Raw genomic sequence first — 23,458 nt, forward strand, 5'->3', positions numbered from 1 at the left:
CAAAGAGGAAGTAATCAGGTTAATTAGTAAATAGAAAAGATTCCTTTTATGGCCTAAGCAGGAAATAAGCAGTTACGAACACTTTTTAATTTCTGCTAGCCTAAATAATAATTTAAATATTTAACAATATTTTTTTCAGATGGTTTAAAAAGGACGTAATTGCTGATTACAAAATTAAATTCATAGTTGGGATCCATGAAATTTATTTTATGGGCACAAAGGAGTTTCTCACTCAGAATTCATCTGCACAAAAATGCTTCCAGAAGCTATTTTGCGATGTTGCTACTTCACTCTCATGCGCCCATGTTCCTAATTTATGGCTGTGTAGAAGTCTAACATACATGTAAAGTATTAGGAATGCATAGTAATTATTTATATGTAAGTTATAGTTATAAATTACTAAACATGAACTAATTAAATCTTAATACCTTGGCACTACTACAATGTTCTGGGAAGATCATACATGTTATTTTATCTCAAGTATTCTTGTTAGAGAAGAAAGGACATTCTTGTCAATATTTTCAGAGTTGCTCAAAATTAAATTAGGGTTTGAGTTCTTTTTCTCCCTCGCTAAATTTGAATTGACATGCATAGTAGGTCTGTACTGTTTTGTTGTTTTTCCCCCTCAAACATCCGAAGCAGTGGCACTTTGGTACAGTACTGAGGGACAACTTCTAAAAACTAATTATCCTTTCATTAACGGGGGATGATTATTGATTAATTTGAAGTTGGTCTTTAGACACCCCAGACAATACTTTTCCTCTTCCTTTTAGTCTCTGCAATAATAAGAAAGTCAGTCTTTTAAGTTTTTAATGCCATTTTTTAAAGTGAGGAAACTGGTCAGTGGATTCAGACATGTGTAGGGGAAAAAGCCTAAAATTATTGCCCAAAATTAAGTCTTTGGGTCCTTTGTTAATATTACTAATTTACTCATATGCTTATCTCCATTATCATGAAAATTCTCATCACACTGAATAAGTTAATATTAAAAAGTTAAAAATATTAAATCTTAAACATTTTCATCAATATGTCAACATTTTTAGATTAATGGAAATTTAAAAAAAATACAGATCATAAACAGTTTACTTTAGAGTCATTGTGAATTTTTTTTTTATAGGAAGTTAGGATATTTCTATTACCTGCATTTGATTAACTTTCCTGGTTATTTTTACTTCAATATATTTGTTCTCATGCCAGTTCTGTTTTGTCATTATGATCATTTTAGCATAGCAATTTATTATTCAATTATCATGTTTTTAATTTTAATAATGTGGAAACAAAGAGAGATGATAAAAAATTTAATTGGAATTTCAACCTACTTCTCCTTCACAAAATTTAGATTTCTCCATAAATATTATTAATTAGGAACATGAACTATGCAATATTCCCACAGTTTATGAATCAACTAATAAACATGCAGCCAGTTAATGCCCTGATAAATTATCATGTGAAATAGACCTTAGAGAGAAAAACAAATTCAAGTCTAAAACGTTATTAGAACATTATTTCACTAGGAAATAATAATTGGTTTGTTTTTATTGGCATAACTTTTACAGCTATCAGATAATGTGTATATTTGTTTGATGCAATCTACTTCTTAATGGAAAATCAGATAAACACATAAAAAATATGCAGATAATGTCATGAATGTTACAGGGTATTAAAAATATAGTCAACCAAAGGTGGTAAAAAAAGGCATCTTTTAAAATTATTAACTTATCAAGTTACATATGAAAATGCACATAAAAAAGATTCAAGTTCAGGAATGCAACTCTTGTTAGTGTAAAGAGGACTAAATGAATATGTTAGATATACACAAATATCGATCAAAATGGATACAGTTAACTCCTTTATCCACTGTTTGTTTTCATTATAGTCACATAAAACTTGGGGAAACAATCTCTTCTTGTGAAAGTCTTCAGGATCTTAAGTCTTTTCTGGTTTACTCTAAAAGCCAGTTATGATGTATGAGACTTCAAAAATCTTACCCTTTCATCTTAGGAACTTGGTAGTAACTGACAGTACCGAATGGCCTTCTACTCCCGTTTATGTATTCAAGTGATTTTCTTCAACTTGGTCTATGGAGAGCTCGGGGCGGCGGGGGGGGTGGGGGTGGGGGGGTACCTGCTTCAAATTTCCATGTAATGAAACACAAAAGATGGGCTGGGAGGTAGCAACATCAGTCAATCAGAATTGGCAGCATCAGCAAGCTGGATTTGAGGTAGTTTCCCCATTGATCTTGAAACTAGTTTCTTAATGACAGAGTTGCTCTCATATAGATTACTGTTGGGTTGGCAAAACAAGCATCAGTATCCATAACTTACAGACCACATTTGTGTTTCTGAAGTTACCTTAAACATGTCTAACAAGGGTTCTTTCATTACCAAATGTATTCTAGATACCAGACAGAATAACCACCTTTCAGGTGCTAATGTCGCCATAGTGTGGCATGAGAAAACTTTATCATGTGAAATAGACCTCAGAGAGAAAAACAACTTCAAGTCTAAAATGTTATTAAAACATTATTTCACTAGGAAATAATAATTGGTAAAATGTAGAGTCAACCAAAGGTGGTAAAAAACCAAGGCATCTTTTAAATTCTGTTAAAGCTTGTGGTTAACTTCTGTTAAAGCTTGTGGTTCTCCTACAATTTAAAGAAAATGTGTAGACTTAAAAAAATACTCATGTCAAGTGACTAAAAGGGAAGGATGCATAAGATATCTTGAGGTGATATAAGGTTAGGATGTACTCTGACTCAGCACAAAAGGTTTCCTTTTGTCTTATATTTTAAAACTATAGATTACTGGCTATTCTCTAAACTATTCCTTCCCATCTTCATTTAATAAACCAATATATAGGTGGTAGGTGTTTAGGTTTGGGGGAAATGAAAAGGAAAAAGAAATCACCAAGATATTACATACTGCAAGAGAAATAATAATTTGGCAAATTCATTCTAGCTTTGCCCTAGGTGAGGCTCCATGCTTGGACACTTGGTACATGTTCTTCAGTAACTGGAGATCAAAAATAGTTTATTTGGAAGGATGTTTTTACTTCCACTTTCTCCACATGTAAAACAAGAAAAAATTAGCATTAAAATGTCTTATACTACCATTACAAAATGGATATTCTCTTTGCTGTTACTCTGTTATTTTGCCAATTGAGTGGATTTAAGTTTCTAACATCAAAATGGAGTTTACAAGGAAGGAAATGATATGATCCACATCCACTCCCCCCAATTTAATACTTAAATCTCTGATTGAATTGGCTTTTATAATAAGCTTAAGAGACCGCAGCTGCATTATAAATAAGCACATAGTAACCTATATAGTAACGTGCTCAAAAGTAAGTTATGCATCTTATTTCGGCCAACATAAACATGCCCATCCCATTTTTCTGGTTTACTCTGCAAAAACTGTGTAATTTTGTGCTTAGGTTATTCATTCAGGCAGATTAATTTCTTTTGCATGGCTCAATTGGGCCAAAGAGGATGAGGAAAAGTTTGTATACTGAAAACAGAAGGAAAGAAAGGTGAGAAAAATAAAAAGGATAATTAATCAATCATATAGTACATACATCAATACAATATCTACTAAATCTCAATCAGTTGTTTATTGGTTGGCAAACAAGTTTCACTTTTACAACAAATATTAGTAATGAGGTCATCCAACTTTGAGACCATACAAAATGGATCATAAATTTAAAAAGAAAATTATATGTGCTGCTAATTTACCTCTTGTATTCCTATATTACTTAAAATCCTGTCAAATAAATAAATGTTCCTGTTAGCAAACAGAAGAGTTTTTTTCTTTAATCACTTCAAAATAACTTGACTTTTTGATTCTTACTACAAGGGTGTGGATTTCCTTTAAAATCAGTAGTGCAGGTGCCCACTTGGGGATCAGACTGAGCATTCAGCACTTTAATGCCTATGGGATACCGTGTTTTTTGGTTTTTGTTTTCACATGCAGAAGCCCCACTAGTTCTATTGACATCTCTTGACTTCTAGAACCATAGCTACTGTCATGGTGATGAATCACTTGCCAAATATGCTTGCATTACAACAGATGTGCACCGTAAACATAAAAGTTTGTCCTGCTCTAATTTGCAAAAATGCTCTTGGAAATATTCTGACTGAATAAAGATATATAGTGAGGAAGGAAGTCTAATTTTATTTATTTTATTTTTTTTTGTAAAAAATAATTTGTTTGCATTACTAGAAAATGATTCTTATAAAGTGATAGTTTTATTTATTTATTATTTATTTATTTATTTATTTGTTTATTTTTGCCAGGTGACATTTTAAAGAAAATAGGCAAAAAAAGAAAAGAAAAAAAGAAAAGGAAAGGAAAAAAAAAGAAAGAAAACAAAAGCGAAAGGAAGGAAAATTTGCTCTCTTACTAGTAGACAAACTTGCAAGACCAGCACGAAAGAAAAAGAAAATGTCTCTCTCTCTCTCTCTCTTTTTTTTTTTTGCACTACATTAACAGGACTCAAATTCTGGAGGAACAGAAAGCAGACTATATGTGCAATGCTAGTATCTGTACATTACATAGAAATTGTTCAATTTTTTTTTCTGCCATTAGTTTTATCATCAGTTAATACAGCAAATCATAAAATATGCATCTAGCATATAATTCTAGAATTCCCCTCCGTTTCGTTATTGTGTTGTTTGATTTTTGCACACCACAGCTATTCCTGCTGCGGTGAACTCAGGCTGTGAGTGACTAAAAAACACTCTGTGATACAGTTTTGCTTTGCTTTTATGTTTGTTTGTGCAGCACTCCAATCTAGATGCAGCATTGTTACTAATTTCAAACAACTCTTCTGGCCTTTTTAAAAAAAAATCAGGTCCTTGTAATTATAGTAACAGAGCATCAGGGATGTTAGAACAAACACGACATGGTCAACAAGGCCACAGTGAGCGCCGTTTGCTTCCTATCTCGTTCATTAACATAATGAAGTCTCCATCTGAGGGGGGAAAGGACAGGAAAGGAGAGGGCACAGGGGGGTTCAGCAGTTACCTTTCTCCCCTGGGCTGACCTAAACATCCCCGTTTAAAAAAAGAAAAAGAAGAAAGAAAAAGTCTGACAGTCTGTGGTTGTCATTCACGAACAGCATCAAGATTGAGGAGTACACATCATTCCCACTGCTTAGAGCGACTCGGACGGCCCCCCAGGTGTGAGCAGTTTGGTTGGTGTCCATCTGTCATCTTCTATAGGCTAGTGACCAGGTGAGCAGGTCCTTTGGAGCTCCCCTCCGGAGGGCTCCCGTCCTTGTTGGGAGGGACTATGAACCCATCGCTGCTCCCGCGACCCAGCTGGTAGTAGGTGTGCAGCTGATGGATGTGGTTTCTGGAGCCCAGGTTTGGCATGCTTTTGTAGTAAACATCCTCGGCATCGCCCCCCTTGGCCGGCGGGGGTTCGGTCTGGGTGCTGGTGGTGACGCTCTCCGCGGCGGGCACCCCAGCCAGGGCGGGCATGCTGGTGTAGCGGGAGTCCCTGTGGGGCGACGGCAGCTCTTCTGTGTGCTCGTTGGTTAGCAAAGGGAAGAAGCTTTCGCTGTGGTCTTGGGGGATCCGCCTTCGGGGGTAATGGTGTGGCTGGTGGTTCTCAGTGGAGTAAATTCGTGGGGGCAGTAAGGGAGCATCGGATTCCTCGTGAATGAGTTCCAGGCCCAGACTCTCCTCGTGGCTGAAGGAGGTGGCGTCATCCAGGACGATGGCGTCCTCTTCGCTCCCCCCGCCGCCCAGGTTGTTCACCAGCTTGTTCATCAGGTTCCTGTTCTGCTCGCAGGAGCGCTCGTGGTTGTTCAGGTAGGAAGGGATGTAGTTGGAAGTGAGTTCCTTCAGAATCTTTTTCTCTAGGGCGGTCTCGTTGTGGTTGTAGCCTCGGTCTATGATTTGCACACAGTTGCTCAGGTATTCGCCACTGGCGATGCTGTAACTATTGGCATGGTTACCATTCAGTGGTAGAGTATCCATGACACTTGTATCCCTGGCATTGTTCAGAAGCCCCTCTGAAAAAAATTACAAGACACTATGACATCGCTATCCAATTGGCCATAGAACACACACAGACACAAAAGCAAAAACATAGCACTGTGAAGTATGTATAAATTGCTAGCATTTTTAATTAAGTATAAAATGTTTGGAAGTAAAAAAAAACACTAATTTAATGTACACATCTATATATACTTGGACAATTGATAGACATCTTATAATTGGAAAAGAACTATTTAAAATAAATCTTAAAATGGAAAAAAAATCTATGAATTTGCAATTTACACACAAACATTGCCTAAAATTATTTGAAGCCTATTTAATTACAATTTAGAAGAAAAAAAAAAAGCAACACTTTGGTATAATCATTCATAGCTTTCAATTTATACACATCAAAGTCAATTCAGTAATTAATTACCTTTAATTTTACATGTTGTCTTAACATTGGAATAGGTATAATAGTAACATAATTCCTGTGTGGTACTTTGAATATACTGGTCAAAGTAAATGAATCAAGCACTTTCTAATAATTTGATATATAATTCTTAATATTAAAAGTAATCCCTACATACAAAACCACAAAAGGATTATGTTAAATTTGTCAGAATGATGTAGTCATAAAATAATGTTTAGTCAAATGAGTGGCACATCAAAATAATTTGCACATAGGAACTTTCAAAAGAAAAATATTTGTTTTTACTTTCTACTTTTTTCCCTGCTATAAGCACTTTGGTTGCTATTACATATTAACCCATTAATAATTATTTAGGGTCATTAAAATAATAATACAAAAGAATGTGATCTGTTTCCTAAAGACATAGTGTGAAAATTAAAGTTTCCATTTCATAATGAGTGATTACTTTGTGTATATATTAAACTTTAGGTTTAAAAAGAGATTGATTAAACATTGTATTCTGGGAAGAAACAGCTATAGTGAAATAAATTTGACCACATGCTTATTCAAGGTTTTTGAATTCTCTTAAATGAACAGAAATCCAAGAATCTAGAATTCCATAAATCTCTTCAAATGCAACCACAAAAGAAAATCAAACACAAACATTCGACCAATAGTGGTAAATAAGAAAGAGTATTTCTTTACTGAACAATTAATTGAATAATTCATTAAACTTTTCAATGTACTGCTAACTTGTGAAAATATAGCATTCATTCTATATCTGTGATGCAATTGTTTATCAAAACTGAACTAGTTCACTGCTGGCTTAAATAAAGTGTCCCAAATTGGTCAATTTTTAGATAGACTTCTGATGATACTCTGTATTCAAGTAACACAGTTTTCAAAAACAGCAGTGCATAAAATACATTAAAAAGCAGCCATCACAGACATAGGGTGAAGCGATTTATTTTCATGTTATAAGGTATCTTGTAGACAAATCCACAATGTTAAGGAAAAAAAAGTAAATGCTTTTTAAAGGGCCATATGTGATGGGTGACGGCTGCTGCAGAGGCTGCTATGGTAGGCTGGATGGTTATGGTCGCGTGACTGATGCATTGAAACGTGTTTATTATTTCTGTTGTCAATGCATTAGGTGCGGGTTGAAAACAGCCATAGTAAAATTAAAGTGGTCATGTTGCATATGACATATATTTGTATGATGAAATGTACTAATAAAAATTAAAAGTTTATGAATTAGCAAAAACAAATGCTTAATTTAAAAACAATTTAACTCACACAAACATTACATGAGACTTAACAACTATGTTGATTATGTGACACAGTAAAAGAATCAGACAACAAAAGCGTCTAATCTCTATTAACATATATTTATATAAGTCAATTCATAGGTTCTTTAGTTTTTAAATTGTGAGATGAACTGTTTTTAATAACTACATCATCTATATGTGATGCAATAAAAGTGAACTAAAAAAAATTACATTTGATATGCAATGTTTAGCTTTACTCCCATACTTGTCTCTCTGTAGGGCTCTAAACGACAGCATGAAGAAAAGGAAAGAAAAAACAACAAGTAAGCTTACAGCGACAGTAGAAGAAACATGAGTAAAAAGCAAATTGATGATATGCAGAAAAAAGAGTCAAAGGAAATAATTTTCACTGCCCCAAAATTCATGAGTCTGTGTTACATGGTTTATCATAATTAAAAATACTGAAATGTTAGTCAGAAAATAAGAACCCCACCTTAACACATGCTAGTAAAATGAGTCTTTAATAAGCGTTTCTACAGTTTGTAAATTTCAAACAAATACACTTTTTTTAAAGTTAAGAATATCACACCAACCAAGGAAAATAAATATTTGAGGGCAAGCCATGAATATTTCCACAACTATATTTTAATATTATATATGTGTGTGTATGTATGTATGTTAGAAAATGCCCACTTCTAAGGAATGTTATTTAACTTTAAAAATTTTCAGCAAAATTATAAAGTTTTTAGCTTATATACAGAGAGACTATAGTTGAAGGTTTTCATATTTTTTCCCGTATTTATCTTCTCTTTCCATGTAGAAAGATTGTCTTTCCCCTACTGTACCTATATAAATGATTCTTATCATTTGTGAATAAGACTGTCATTTCTGGAGCTCATATTCAAAAGTTGTATAACTATGGAGAAAGAAAAAGGTTAAATCCAGTCATTATTCCGTATCAAGAAAATGTAGGGAGCGGGGGAATACCACCATCAGTATCGTTTTCTTCTGGGTTGCTGCACAATCATATGCAATCAAACATTTTTGAGCTGATCCATTAAAAACAATTCTATTGAAATTATGTTTCTAAAAAACCCCATATTTTAATCAGGTCAAAAGAACTGCTCTTTGTGATTCTGTGTACAGGAAGGTTAAATCATCATCACACACACAAATACTCCTGCAAATTCACTGGGATAGATCATTTCAAGAGATTCTGGCTTATTAGAATTTAACCACTGCTTTAGAAAAAAGGTGTGTGTACTTTAAATGTTTATTTGGTTCTCAGCAAAAGACCAACAATATTTCAAGATGCAGAGGAATTTCTTTTACATTTTCGAAATAGCTTTAGAAAGAGAACTGGAAATAGAAAGCCAAACCAGTAAAGCACAGGGGGAAATCCTTTGTAGGCTCCTTAAAGCTCCCTCCTTAAATGACAGAATTTTAGAACTAGAAAGCACAAGTTTAATCCGTGCTTTTCAGAGATGAGGAAACCGCAGCCAAGAGAGGCCACGCCTTACCTAACTACCCTGCACGGAGTGGCAGAACTGGGACCAGAAAGGAAATCTTCTGATTTGCTCTGGATACTGCCATCTCGTTCTCTTCACATCTGCCTTGGGCTTTGACTGTTTATTTATATATTTTATAATATGACCTTGTATTCTTACCAACTATAATTCATAATGTATTCTTCGCTATATCCCATCCTAAGGATGTAACTGTCTTTAAAGTTTTAGAATTGAATTAAATTACTTTAAAATGTACATTATTTTATAAAATCATGACTTCCTCTCTATATTATGTTTTGTTGACAGGTTTATATATAATGAAATTGGTCTTACAAAAATTGAATTGTCCAATATTGACAAAAAGATAATGGTCCAGAAATACTATGCATGAAGTTTTAAATATTTCCAAAGACATTCTAAATCCAATATAATAAAAAAGATTATTCATCATTATTCCTAACAATAAGCTTCAGTGCCACTATAAACACATCTTTACATATTTTGAATAAAGGCATTAAAAACAAAAATGGGTACTTTAAATCTGAATGCTTCTTTGCTTGGATGGCATTGGTGCAACTGAATCAGAGGACCCAAAGAACAGAACTAAGTGGTACTTCAACATAAACCACTCCCGTACATACCGAGCCACCTATATTTCATGTAAGATTTCACCTTGCCAGTAAGAATATAAGTGCATTCATCTGAAAGCATAAGATTAGTAGCAAATGACAATCACCAAGATTTATTTTGGGTCAATTGTAAAAAATTATTTTAAGCACTATCATAGTTTATTAACATCTTAAAAATATTTAGCATCAAATAGCTGAACAATTACACTTCTGACTCTGAAAAACATGAATAAAATTATTGGCTATCTTATGATTAAGAAAATTCAGTAGAATTAATTTAATTTACTGGCATAAACCACAAATCCATTCAGAAGAATCCTTTGTGTATTTATTGATAATCTTAGTAGCAATATCCAGTAATAAATTCCACAGAAATAAACTTTCAATATATATATTTTATTTTAAACTTTTGCATCATGGGAATTTCATTTTGATAGTGTTTACAGAAGTGTTTCATCCTTAGAAATATCTCCTAATTTGGGAGAGCAATAAAAAGAAAATAAGTCAAGAAAGCAGATATTGAATCAGAAAAAACATATAGAATAATAATTATTAAATTTTTCATTATATAAGTCACTAGGAACTATATCAGAATAATAAAAAATTGAAACAAAATGCTACCTAAATTTGTTGCTAGTTTTAAAACAATTTCCAACAACTCTTTGTGTGAATAATGTAGAACAGATTAAATTTGCAGATGTGCTATAAATCTTCATTTAACATAACTCAAAACTTACTGTCAGCACACTTTAAAATCTTTATGATGACACAGTTATCTGTCACATAGCCCAAATTTTAAAAAAGGCCGTTATGAGGTCTGCTAAACTGTTCTGCCAAACCACATCTGGTGCATTGGGCAAAATATACTTTATTGAGTGCTACAATGAAATATGGACATTAACAAATGAGAGAAAATTTAGCGGGGGAGGGAGACCATGAAGAAGGACCTAGAAACTATCTCACATTGATGGCATTGAGTTATTTTTCCAGGGAAATAGAGGACTAAAAGAAGACAGGTTAGCTGCTTTCAAGTATTTAAAGGACTGCAACAGAGAGCAGAATGCTTTGCTCTTTGCTCTAGAGGGCAAATCTAAGCATCATGACCAGAGGCAAATTTCAGCTCAGTGGAAGGAAAAAAATATATACAACAAATGGAGCAATTCAGCAGTTGAATGCAGTTGACCATTGAACAACATGGATTTGAATTGTGTGGGTCCACATATAAGAGAATTTTTTAAAATAAATACTCTGAATATATTTTCTCATGATTTTCATAATAACATTTTCTTTTCTCTAGCTTTATTGTAAGACTACAGTATTTGATACAACATACACACTAAAAGTTAATACCTTGTTTATGTCATTGCTGATGCTTCTAGAATACAGGAGGCTATTAGCAGTTAAGTTTTGGGGGTGTCAAAAGTTATATGCAGATTTTTGACTGCATAGGGGCTTGGGCGCTCCTAACTCCTCTTGTTCAAGAGTCACTGTATATGAAATCCTGAGCTGGGAAGGGTCATATTAGAGAATGCACTTTAGGAATGTCATAAGGAGGACCTAATGAACCTGTTCCTTCTTTTGATTCTAAAATTCTATGCTTCTTGGATGCATGGGCCTTCAAAAGGCAATAAAATGTAAAGTTTGCTTAATTACTTTGTCCTATTGACAAACAATTTGACTGTATTCCTGAAGTCACTTCTGGATTACTGACTTTGGTATTTAGAAATAATTTAAAAGCATCCTTTTTATTTGGCAAGGTCACCTGGGAAGGTCAGATGGTTTTAGACACCCAATGGCCATGCTGAAGCAAACATACTTTTCTGGAATGGGCATTCACACCAAATTTTAGCCACTAATTATGCCCCCAATCTTTTACCTCTGACTGAGAAGGTAAAACAAACCAAAACCTCCCACAAAGATTCTCACAGAGGATTAATATACATTTTATTCAAAATCACCTGGAAATGTTAAATACTCCTAATGTATCACATCTAACTTGAAGGAATCTTGGACATCTCTGTCTCATAGTGAATTTTCTTTCAAATATAATTTTAAATAAGTAGATCTGACTAGGATTATAAAACTTTTATTTGGCTATTATTTTCTTGTGGTCTCTTTACATATGATATATTGATATTTTCAATGTCTTGACTTTAATATTATAAATTGTTTAAAGAGATTTATGCTTTTTGTTTGATAAACAATTTTTTAAAAGATTTTAAATTAATTTTTAGAGAGGGAGGAAGGAAGAGGGAGAGTGATAAGGAAACACTGATGTTAGAGCAGAACATCAATTGCTGCCTCCAGTCCCAGGAAGCAAACCAGCAACCTTTCGTTGCACAGGATTATGCCCAACCAACTGAGCCATACTGGCCAGGGCACAATTAAATTTAATATCATTTAAAACCAGAGAATGTAGAGGAACCATATTCAAAAGGCTTGTTTTTAACAATAGAAAAGGGACTCAGGGACCTTCGTGAACCAGCTCATATGGACCATAGAAAGCTGGGGTAGAACCTGAACTGCTGCTGTTCAGTTCACTGTTCTTTCCTCCATGTTTAATGTAATTTTCCCTGGAGTCCTTGTGAATGCTTTCATCAGTACCGAAGCTTTGTGCCTAGAGTGTGCTTCATGGTATAAGAGTATGATTATTTATTTAATCTTACAACATTAAGACTAGTGGTTCAAGTGTTCCTTCATCTCACTTACCTTAGTCAAATACCACATTTCTCAAAATCAATCAACAACAAGAAAAGTACTGACAAGCCACAATACATTTTATAACATTACAAAGAAACAAACACATATTGATGAATCAAGCATTTGTTTATCAGAAGAAAGGAATCCGTTTTTTACTATGAAAAAAACCTAAGGAAAATGGAAAATAAAAGCACCAAGAGGGGTAGAAGGTGAAAGGAATCTGTGTGTCTGCTTCCAAAAGAAAGAAAAGGCAGGAGGAAGGAAAGAAAAATAGAATGTGGCCATAAAAGCTACATAAAATGGGACTCTGACTTGAAAAAATTAAGATAAACTCCAGCACACCTTGTGCGTTGTACATGCTGACAGAAGGGTTGTTACAGACCGCCGGTTCCCCAAGCAATGTATTATAGGGATTGTTAGTACCATGCGGACGAAGCAGAGCATTGCTTATAAGATGATTAGCCATGGCTCCTGGAGCAGCCCCATAGAAAGACAGAGAAAAAAACAGGTCAATCAGGCAAATGTGTTTGAAAAAAAGAAAGGAAACATTTAGAATGACAACAGTTGATATAGTCCTGATTACAGGCAGGCAGCTAATTAGACTAAAAAAATATATGCCGCTAAAGCACACATTTCCAATAATGCACATATCCAAGTCAATGGGGAAGAAATCAAATGACTTACAATGTTGATTAAGCCACATTTAGGGTGTTCTCTTTTCCAAAGAATAAGCAAGTATATATTCCCATGCTTGCTAAAAGTAAAATAAAATAAAGCAAAATACAACCTTCCATACAAACAAAACATAAAATAAAGTTGAAAAAAAGTTAAAAACAAAGAAAGAAAAGCTAAAATTAAACAAACATCACCTCAGTCACAGAAACCACTGGGTTGTTTTCAATAAAAGTCAAAAAGAATAAAAGACAACATTTAAAACACTCATTTGGAGAGCAGTTATAGACACAACAGAAGAATTTGACATTTTTCAAAATTTTAGGAAGAGCCATTATTTAAATTGAAATAAAATAAAATAATCACTCTTATTAGTACACCATAGCATACTAATTAGGTGAACTGACAAATATGATAAAATGATAATATAGGTATTATTTTAAAATATTTAAAAATAATAACTTCATGGTATCAAGCATAATTATATTTTCCATTTTCCAACTGGTTGTTTGGACTTTGGCAGAGCAAAGTAACAAAACTAGATTCTTTCAATTCTTAGTTTCTAACATAACATCAGTATGAGTTGCAACCTCCCACCCTCCAAAGCCATTTAACAATAAAGCAAAAAATCAGAGGATCCGTTTTATTAAATATAATTAGGGCATGTATGGAAATGATAGGCAGAATGTGTATTTATGGTAGATGATGAAGAAAGAAAAAAATGACTGAGGAAAGGAAAACATAAGTTGTATAGGAATAGGTTCAACACACTAGTATATGCTAATTTAAATATACATATATATTAGGGAATGAAAATATAATCTATAGATGAGGAGAAAATATTTGCAAACAAACTTACAAATATTTACAATCCAACAAGAGCTAGTATCTGGAATACAGAAAAAACTCTCAAAAGTCAACAATAAAAACCAACCAATAACACACATACACACACACACATAAAACACTTCAATTAGAAATGGCCAAAAGGATAAATAGACATTTCTTGGAAGAGGATATAAAGATGGTATACTTAAAATAAAATACTTAAAATAAAAATGGTGACAATATCAAATGATGGCAAGGATGATGAGAAATTGAATTGCTCGTATTTTGCTGGTGGGATTGTAAAACAGTATAGCTACTCTGGAAAATGGTTTGGCAGTTTCTTATAAAACTAAAAGTACAATTACCATACTATCTCCCCAGTTGTACCCTTGGACTTTTATACCAGAGAAATGAAAATTGGTATTTATACAAAAACCTGCATATGGATGTTCATGGCAAATTTATTTGTTATAGCCCATAAAGGGAAACAGCCAAGATGTCCTTCAACTGTGCATAGGTTAAACAATCTGTGATGCATTCATACCATGGAACACTACTCAGCAATAAAAAAGAACAAATTATTAATACAATATTAAAGTGCATGAATCTGTAGGGAATTATACTGAGTACAAAAGATAATCCTAAAGGCTATATACTGTATAATTCGGTTATATACATAACATTCTTGAAATGACAAAATTATAAAATGGAGAACAGATTAGTGATTGCAAGGGGTTAGAAATGGAAGGGGGTTTAAATGGGTATGGTCACACAGGGCAACATGAGGCATCTTGTGGTAATAGAACTACTCTGAATCTTGATTGTGGTGGTGTATACACAAACTTACTCTTGTGGTAGAATTGCACAGAACTAAACAAAACACACACACCAATACAATTATATATAAGAAATATTGAAGAAATCTGAATCAGATGGGTAGATTGTATTAATGTCAATATCCTAGCTGTGATATTGTAACATAGTTTTACAAGGTATTTATTGAAGAAAACCTAGTTAAAAGTAGATGATCTCTGTATTATTTCATATAACTCCAAATGAATCCCCCATGATCCTATATAATAAAAGCATAGTATGCAAATTGTCCCCTCAAACAGGAGTTCGTCCAGGAGTTCGATCAGGGGGCAGGGCCATCTGGGGGAAGGGAGGGAGTACCCGGGGCAGCCAACAGCCACTAGGGACCCTAGCAGTGTACGATTTTGTGCACTGGGTCTCTAGTCTCAAAATAAGAAATCGATACTGAATGAATAAACAAAAACATTTAGTCATTTGTAGAAAATGCTAAAAAAACGAGAAGGGAAAATTTGGCCTGGGAGTTTTAACTTTTTTGAAATTATAGCTCTTTCCCACACAGTAAATTCTTAGTCATAGCAAATATTTTAACCTCAAAATTGGATAGTGAACACCTTTTGATTTAAAGGACAATATAACTTATCGGATCTCTAGAGCTGGAAAGTTTCAATTCTTTCAGGAAATAAGCCATGTGTTTGCATCTTACACATCCTGCCAAGAATGAGCACAGAACTATCATCAAATTCTTCACTAAGTACTTGATGACTATTTGCTAAAGTTGTACAACATGTATATGTAAATGCTTTCATACAGATAATGTTTCAGACAGATAATCAATTTATCATATAATAGGTCTATCAGGATATTGTTTCCCATTAATAAATTAAATATATGAAAAATTAATAAGTAAAGCTTAAAAAGTGTTGGCTATAGTGCCTTTCAGATAGAAATGGATTATTGTAAATCTTAAGCATGGATATTGTTGATGTTACACAAATTTCACAATAATAGTTAGAGGTAGGATTTGGTCTACATAATATTTTTAAAAAGCAAATTACATGAAAGTTATACCTGCTACTACATATTTATTACTCTAGCCTATTTTGAGAGTAAAAAGGAAAGTTATTCTTCTAATATAAATAACTAGAGGCCCGGTGCATGAAATTCGTGCACGGGGGATGTGTGTGTCCCTCAGCCCAGCCTGCACTCTCTCCAATCTGGGATCCCTTGAGGGATGTCCGACTGCCGTTTAGGCCCGATCCTAGTGGAATTGGGCCTAAAGGGGCAGTCAGACATCCCTCTCACAATCCAGGACTGCTGGCTCCCAACTGCTCACCTGCCTGCCTTACTGATTGCCCCTAACCACTTCTGCTTGCCAGCCTGATCACCCCCTAACCACTCCCCTGCCAGCCTAACTGATGCCTAACTGTTCCCCTGCCAGCCTGTTTGCCCCTAACTGCCCTCCCCTGCAGGCCTGGTCACCCTTAACTGCCCTCCCCTGCAGGCCTGGTCACCTTTAACTGCTCTCCCCTGGAGGCCTGGGTCCCTTCCAAACTGCCCTTCCCTGCTGGCCCGGTCACCCCCAACTTCCCTCCTCTGCCGGCCTGGTCACCCCTAACTGCCCTCCCCTGCTGGCCTGATCAAACCCAACTGCCCTCCACCGCTGGCCATCTTGTGGCGGCCATCTTGTGTTCACATGGGGGCAGGATCTTTGACCACATGGGGGCAGCCATCTTGTGTGTTGGAGTGATGGTCAATTTGCATATTACTCTTTTATTAGATAGGATAGAGGCCTGGTGCAGGGGTGGGGGCCAGCTGGTTTGCCCTGAAGGGTGTCCTGGATCAGGGAGGGGGTTCCCTTGGGGTTTGGGGCGGCCTGGGCTAGGGGCCTGTGGTGGTTTGCAGGCCAGCCACACCCCCCGGCGACCCAAGTGGAGGCCCTGGTATCTGGGTTTTATTTATCTTCTATAATTGAAACTTTGTAGCCTTGAGCAGAGGCCCAGGCGGGCCAGGGCTGTGGAAGCTTAGTTTCCTCCATCGCCGGGGGCAACTCAAGCCTCCTGCTCTCTCCAGCTCTGTGGCTGCTGCCATTTTTATTGGGATTTATTTAACTTCTATAATTGAAACTTTGTAGCCTTGAGTGGAGTCCAGGGCCGGCCAGGGTGTGCGGAAAACTTGGCTTCCTCCATTGCCGGGGAAACCCAAGCCTCCTGCTCGCTCCATGGCTGCATCCATCTTGGTTGGGTTAATTTGCATATTCTCTCCTGATTGGCTGGTGGGCGTGGCTTGTGGGTGTAGCGGAGGTATGGTCAATTTGCATATTACTCTTTTATTAGATAGGATTACTTTCTAAAATTACTCTAAATAAGCATTTAAATAGGAAATGAAATATGTAAGCATTTTAATATATTGAACTAGGGTAAAAATCTAAAAAATATAAAATTGTTCATATTCTTTATTTTCTCTCACAGGTCAAATAAGGGGGTAAAATCTTTATGGCTGGAATTTATATCCACATAGCTACACATTTCTCTCCATTAACACACATTATTTAATTTGAACTAACTAGAAAACAAACAGTAGGCTAAGAAAATTGCATGCTACTATTTATCTTGCTTCATACAGCTTATAAAATAAGATATTCATTTGTGATATATATATTTCTTTTTTTTAACGTATTTTATTGATTTTTTTACAGAGAGGAAGGTAGAGGGATAGAGAGTTAGAAACATCGATGAGAGAGAAACATCAATCAGCTGCCTCCTGCACACCCCCTACTGGGGACATGCCCGCAACCAAGGTACATGCCCTTGACCGGAATCGAACCTGGGACCTTTCAGTCTGTAGGCTGACGCTCTATCCACTGAGCCAAACCGGTTTCGGCTGTGATATATATATTTCTATACAGATGTAAAGGACCATGATCCACGCAAGTGTTCTCATTACAAGAAAAGAAGTTTTGTAACTATATATGACTCACTGGGGTGATCACTTTGAAAAATAAACAAATATAGAATCATTATTTTGCACTCCTTAGACTTATATTATGTTATATGTCAATTATATCTAAATAAAAATTAAATAAAATGTAAAATACTTTAGAAATAATATAATCTGTGCTTTAGAATAAGGAAAACATTGAGTTTGGATGAATCAAGCATAAGCAAGACGTCGGTGACTCAATATTTTGTGTGTTTTTTTTTGTTTATTTATCATGCAGTGTATAAAAATCTAAGAATAAAGAACAAAATAAACTGTAATCATACCAAAATGAAGTTTCATAATAAAATTATAGTGAAGCTATCCAAATTTTTATAGATAATCCATCTGATTATATCTCTCGTAGCATAAAGTTATTTTTTAGATTTTTCTATTTTTTTTTAAATCTGGATTTACTTTGAAGTACTTTTATAAACAAAGACCAAGTTTCTTCACCAAATATTACTTAAAGATGTTTTATTCAAGTGATCTTCATATTTTGTAGACTTGTAGGAAGACTGAGATTTTTATTTTATTTTATTAATTCTTACCTGGGGTCATGTTTTTATTGATTTTAGAGAGAAAGGGAGAGAGAGAGAAACATCGATATAAGAAAGAAACATCTATTGGTTGTCTCCCATTCGCACCGTAACTGGGGATTGAACCCACATCCTGAGTATGTGCCGTGATGAGGAATCAAATCTACAACCTATTTGTTTACCTGAGGTCGCTCTAAACAACTGAGCACCCAGCCATGTCAAGGACTGAGTTTTTAAAGTTAATTTTATTTATGATCAATTCCTGGTAAGGTGAGAAGGCCAACAACAATAGTAGAAATGCTATCAGTACACAACTGTGCTATGACACAATGTGGGCTAAATAGAACAATATTCAGTCTCTCAGCTCCATGGCTTTGGTAAGGTGCTTTCCCAAACTGGGTGCAATCCAGAATCAGTTCATTATCTACAGCCCTAATGAGTGACATGCATTCATAACTGGAGATCCAACTGTGTTCTGTTCAATTCAAAACCACATAAAACCTTACCAAAAATAATTTAAAACTTAAACATTTTCATTTTTATTGTTGCTATTAAGGACCCTTTTCTGATAGAAACAGAAGCATACTTTAAGTTGCTTTTTTACTATCACTCACTTTTATACTTTACCCATCATTTGAAACCAAAGTAATTAATGTCACTGAAAGTAACTTTAGTCCTGAAAATGGAGAGTTGTAATTTAAGTGAGGGCTCAGTCACAGGAAATCCAAAGTAGAATATAATGTGTGATAATTCATGTTTCACAAGAAGTATAAATAGTCACCAATAACCTCTATGGGTTTGCTAGTTCAAAGGAGGGATATGTTGGAGTAACCAACCAATTGTTCCTCATTTGATTCACAGGGTGAAAGAAGTCAATCCTTTTTCATGCTTTACGGACACTCAGGGCTTTCAGTGACCTAAAGAGGTCATTCTTTCTGTCCCCATCCAAAATAAGTGCAATTTTCCTAGGAGTTATTACCACAGGGTCCCTGCACTCCCCACTCACATTTAGGCATGTCAATGACACCTTGAAAGGTGGCACTCACGTGTTTAATAAAACAAACAAACAAAAAAACAAAAAAACAAAACACACATCTTGTTGCCAAATTTGCCCAGAACCTGTCTTGGTCTGCCTTTGATGTGCAGTTACTTTGGTCTTTAGAGCTGCACTGCATTTCGCTTGCCTGCTGAGGTCTATTGTGTTTGTTTCTTGGTTGTTTCCCCAATTTACTCAGGTTTCTTTGAATTCTGACTGCTGTTTTCCAAGGTTCTGTCCCCGCTGTCTATTCCTCTTCCCTCCAACTAACTTCTGATTTGTAAACTTCCCTTCTGATAGCTGTGAAATCGCTGAAGACTTCCAAGAAGATCAGTGTTTACAGACTGTCACTGTTTTTCAGCTGCAAAGTTAAGCTTATTGGTCAGTCAATTTGAAGATGTAAGTAAGTTACTGCTGGGGGTGGGGAGGAAGAAAGTTACAACCCTACTTATGTGAGAGAATGTTTATGTGCTAATTTCACTGGAATGTAAGCCCCAGGAAAACAGGGAGGACTAGGTATTTTTTCATTGTTCAATTCCAAGTGTCCAGAATAGTCCTGAGAGCTTGATGATATTTGCTTTAATAAGAAAAACACTTATGTGAACTCTATGGCATGGAGGGAATCTAAAACTAAAACAAAGTCATTTTATGAACTACATGTAGTTTCATTATTTGAGTACTTTTTTTTAGCAGTGTCAATTATGCAATTCCTAATGTCATTTATTTCCTTCTAACATTATTCCAGGTACTATAATATTGAAATGTTTAAAGCAGAAATAAACATTCAATACTAATTGTAGATAATAAGTAGGGTGGGGAAAAACCCATGACTCAAAACATAAAGCTCAAATTGGGCAAAAAAAGCTGAAAGCTCAAAGTGGCTACGTAAAAATAGTTGTTCCTTAATTATCTGACTCACTAAATCCTGGCTATAGTCTACTAATACCTGCTTATTTGCTGTAAGAAACAAGGGTTAGTTCTTTAATAAAATTATGGAAAAGGAATTCACATTGAATTTAATTATACATGAATCACCAACAAAGCTGCCAACAGAAGGCCTACAACAAAATCTTTTATTTCTGATGCCAGTGTAATACAAAGCAAATGGGACTTTTATATTCCATATGAAAAACTTAGGACAAATTTTTTTGACAATTACTTTAAAGTCAGACCCCAAAACTACTGAAAAAGATTACGTGTAAAATCATAGCCATTTTTAAAAAATGTATGTTGTTGATTTTTACAGAGAGAAAGGGTGAAGAAACATGGATCAGCTGCCTCCTGCATGCCCCCTATTGGGGATTGAGCCTGCAACCAAGGTGACCAGAATGGAACCTGAAACCCTTCTTCAGTCCCGGGGCCGATACTCTATTCACTGAGTCAAACCAGTTAGGGCCATAGTTACTTTTAAGAAAAGTGGTGTTTTGTTTTTTTAAAATCCTCACCCCAGGATATGTTTATCTTTATTTATTTATTTAGTTAGTTAGTTAGTTAGAGAGAGAGAGAGGAGGGAGGAGGAGGAGGAGGAGGAGGAGGAGAGAGAGAGAGAGAGAGAGAGAGAGAGAGAGAGAGAGAGAGAGAGAGAGAGAGAGAGAGAGAGACATCCTTCTGTTGCCTTCCATACACATTGGAATGGGTGGGGATGGAACCCGCAGCAACCTATGTATGTGCCCTGATGGGGAAATGAACCCGAAACCTCGTTTTGGTCTACAGGACAACACTTCAACCAACCGGACTGCCCGGCCATGAAAATAGAATAGGTGTTTTGACATTGGGAGGCTCTGAATGACAGCACCATCTAGGAGAGTTCAATGTGACACATACAGTGTATAATTGAGGACTGAGAAAAATATCTAAGGCAGATCACTGTGCTTTAAAATGATGAAGTGAAGAACAGATCTGAAGAAAGATGACAGTTGGATCCCACCTGAACCTGTATTATATCATTCAGAAACATAATTCCAGCAACATTTCTTCCTGACAGCAGGCTAACAAAGGTGTACTGAAAATCTCCAAAAATAACTTGAATTGTCATTCTGCTCTGATCTTCACACTTCATTTAAAAAAAACATACTTACATTTTTATTTGATCATACTGAATGGGCCAAATTTTGTATTTTAAGACTGCAGTGATCTAATGAGCCAAATCAACACAGCCATTTTTTAGCAGTCACATATCAATATGCCTCAATATTCAAATTCTTGTAATTTATAAATATATAGGATGGTAAATGTTCTGTTTTTCCTCAATAAAACACTTTTAAATGGCCAATTATTTCTTCCTTAAGATACATTATCCTTCATTCCATTCCTTCTTGGTTCTCTCTCCCTTGATTTGATGCTTTTCTTTTATGGAGTCATTTTCATTATATATATTGGCTGATATACATAATCACAGTTATAGATAAAGCGGAGTTACGATTAAATAATGCCTCTGCTTTTGTCTTCACACCTTAATTTTGGCCCATAATGGAGACTTTATTTTGTGCAAGTAAATACAGGTGGGGCAAACGTGGGTTTATAGGTTGTGGGTACACGAAACACAGAGCTTATTCTTGTATTATTTATTTATTTATTAATTTATTTTTTGTTTTTCTCTGTAGAACAAATAATCTACAGAAAGTGCAAGCAATGATTACTTAAATTGTAAAGGACTTTATATAAAACAGAGACAGCCATGTAAATCAAGACTGAGATGTTTATAATAATAAAACTAACAGAATCTTCATGCTGTACTTAAAAGTTAAATAAAGTGCCCTGCTGGCGTGGCTCAGTGGTTGAACATTGACCTATAAACCAGGAGGTCACGGTTCAACTCCCAGTCAGGGCACATGCCTGGGTTGCAGGCTGGATCCCCTGTGTGGGGTGTGCAGGAGGCAGCCCATTAGTGATTCTCTCTCATCATTGATGTTTCTCTCTTTCCCTCTCCCTTCCTCTCTGAAATCAATAAAAAAATATATTTTTAAAAAGTTAAAGTAACTTTAAAAACCAGAGAAACCATAGTTTTTTATTTTTCACTCTTTGTATTCAAACAATTAATTCAATTACAAAGTGTCGAGGAAGAAATATTTTCTTGAAAGCCAAGAACTCTTTCATCATTTTTTTCTGAAGTCATAAACTGAAGAGATGACATCTTGATTTATCACACCGTGTACTTTCAATAACCAACAAGTTTGCTATTAAAATTTAATCAACCAGCCTATTAAATTTTTTTTCAAATGATTCTGAAATACTTTAGCTTCTTTTAATAGCTAATTCATTCACTGGGAATCTATTAATATGGATTTCAATGACATGTTTTCTCCAGAGTACAGATTGGGTTATTGTTAGTTCAATAAAAAATGAAATATACTGAATCCAGAGGTGTTGCCTCTATTTTAATATATAATTCAGAGCTTTAGAGTTGTGAACCCTAGAGATTATCTATTCTATTCTCCTTTGTTTTGCACTAATTGTCTTTATACATGTCGTCTTGTCCAGACACATACATTTTTCTACGATAAATACTTAAAAGTGCAATTACTGGGTCCTATGTTAACATATTTTCAAAATGTTACTAAATGTGTTTGTACCAATTCACACTTCCATGAACAGTATATATTTCTCAGATTCGAGGAAAGATGATATTGTCTGACTGACATTTTTGCCAATTTGATAGTGTTATACATTGCATTACCCTGTTTACCAAAGAGATGAGATAATATTTCACATGTTTATTGGCCCTAAGGGTTTCCTATTCTGTGAATTGCTTGCTCTTATCTTTTGCTGTTGAATTTCATTTGATTTTTAGACGTTCTTTTTTTAAAATATCTTTTTATTGCTTTCAGAGAGGAAGGGAGTGGGAGAGAGAGATAGAAACATCAATGATGAGAGAGAATCATTGATGGGCTGCCTCCTGCACATCCCCTACGGGGCTAGAGCCTGCAACCCAGACATGTGCCCTTGACCGGAATCAAAGTCGGGACCCTCAGTCCACAGGCTGATGCTCTATCCACTGAGCCAAACCGGCTAGGGCAATTTTTAGACATTCTTTATACAATGTATGCTCTAATATTTTGTTTGTTATTCTGTGTTGTTTATACTTTCTCCCAATATTT

The 23,458-nt window shown here is 35.1% G+C and overlaps 1 protein-coding gene across 39 annotated transcripts in view; it reads right to left on the reverse strand.

Moving 5' to 3' along the window:
• Nucleotides 1–3,597: 3,597 nt before the first annotated feature.
• Nucleotides 3,598–23,458, reverse strand: part of ADGRL3 (adhesion G protein-coupled receptor L3) — a 798,149-nt gene continuing 778,288 nt past the window's right edge. For 14 of the 39 annotated variants that reach the window (XM_080681583.1, XM_080681582.1, XM_080681581.1 and 11 more), the window contains one exon: nucleotides 3,598–6,015. In XM_080681583.1, coding sequence (XP_080537709.1) covers nucleotides 5,213–6,015 — 803 coding nt within the window. In that variant the 3' untranslated portion in view covers nucleotides 3,598–5,212. Of the gene's footprint in view, nucleotides 6,016–7,891; nucleotides 7,944–12,839; nucleotides 12,969–23,458 lie in introns of all 39 variants that reach the window. The other 25 variants (XM_080681578.1, XM_080681561.1, XM_080681590.1 and 22 more) reach the window with 5 other exon arrangements.

The sequence above is a fragment of the Plecotus auritus genome (genome assembly GCF_963455305.1).
Source record: "Plecotus auritus genome assembly, chromosome: 1".
Classification (NCBI taxonomy): domain Eukaryota; kingdom Metazoa; phylum Chordata; class Mammalia; order Chiroptera; family Vespertilionidae; genus Plecotus; species Plecotus auritus.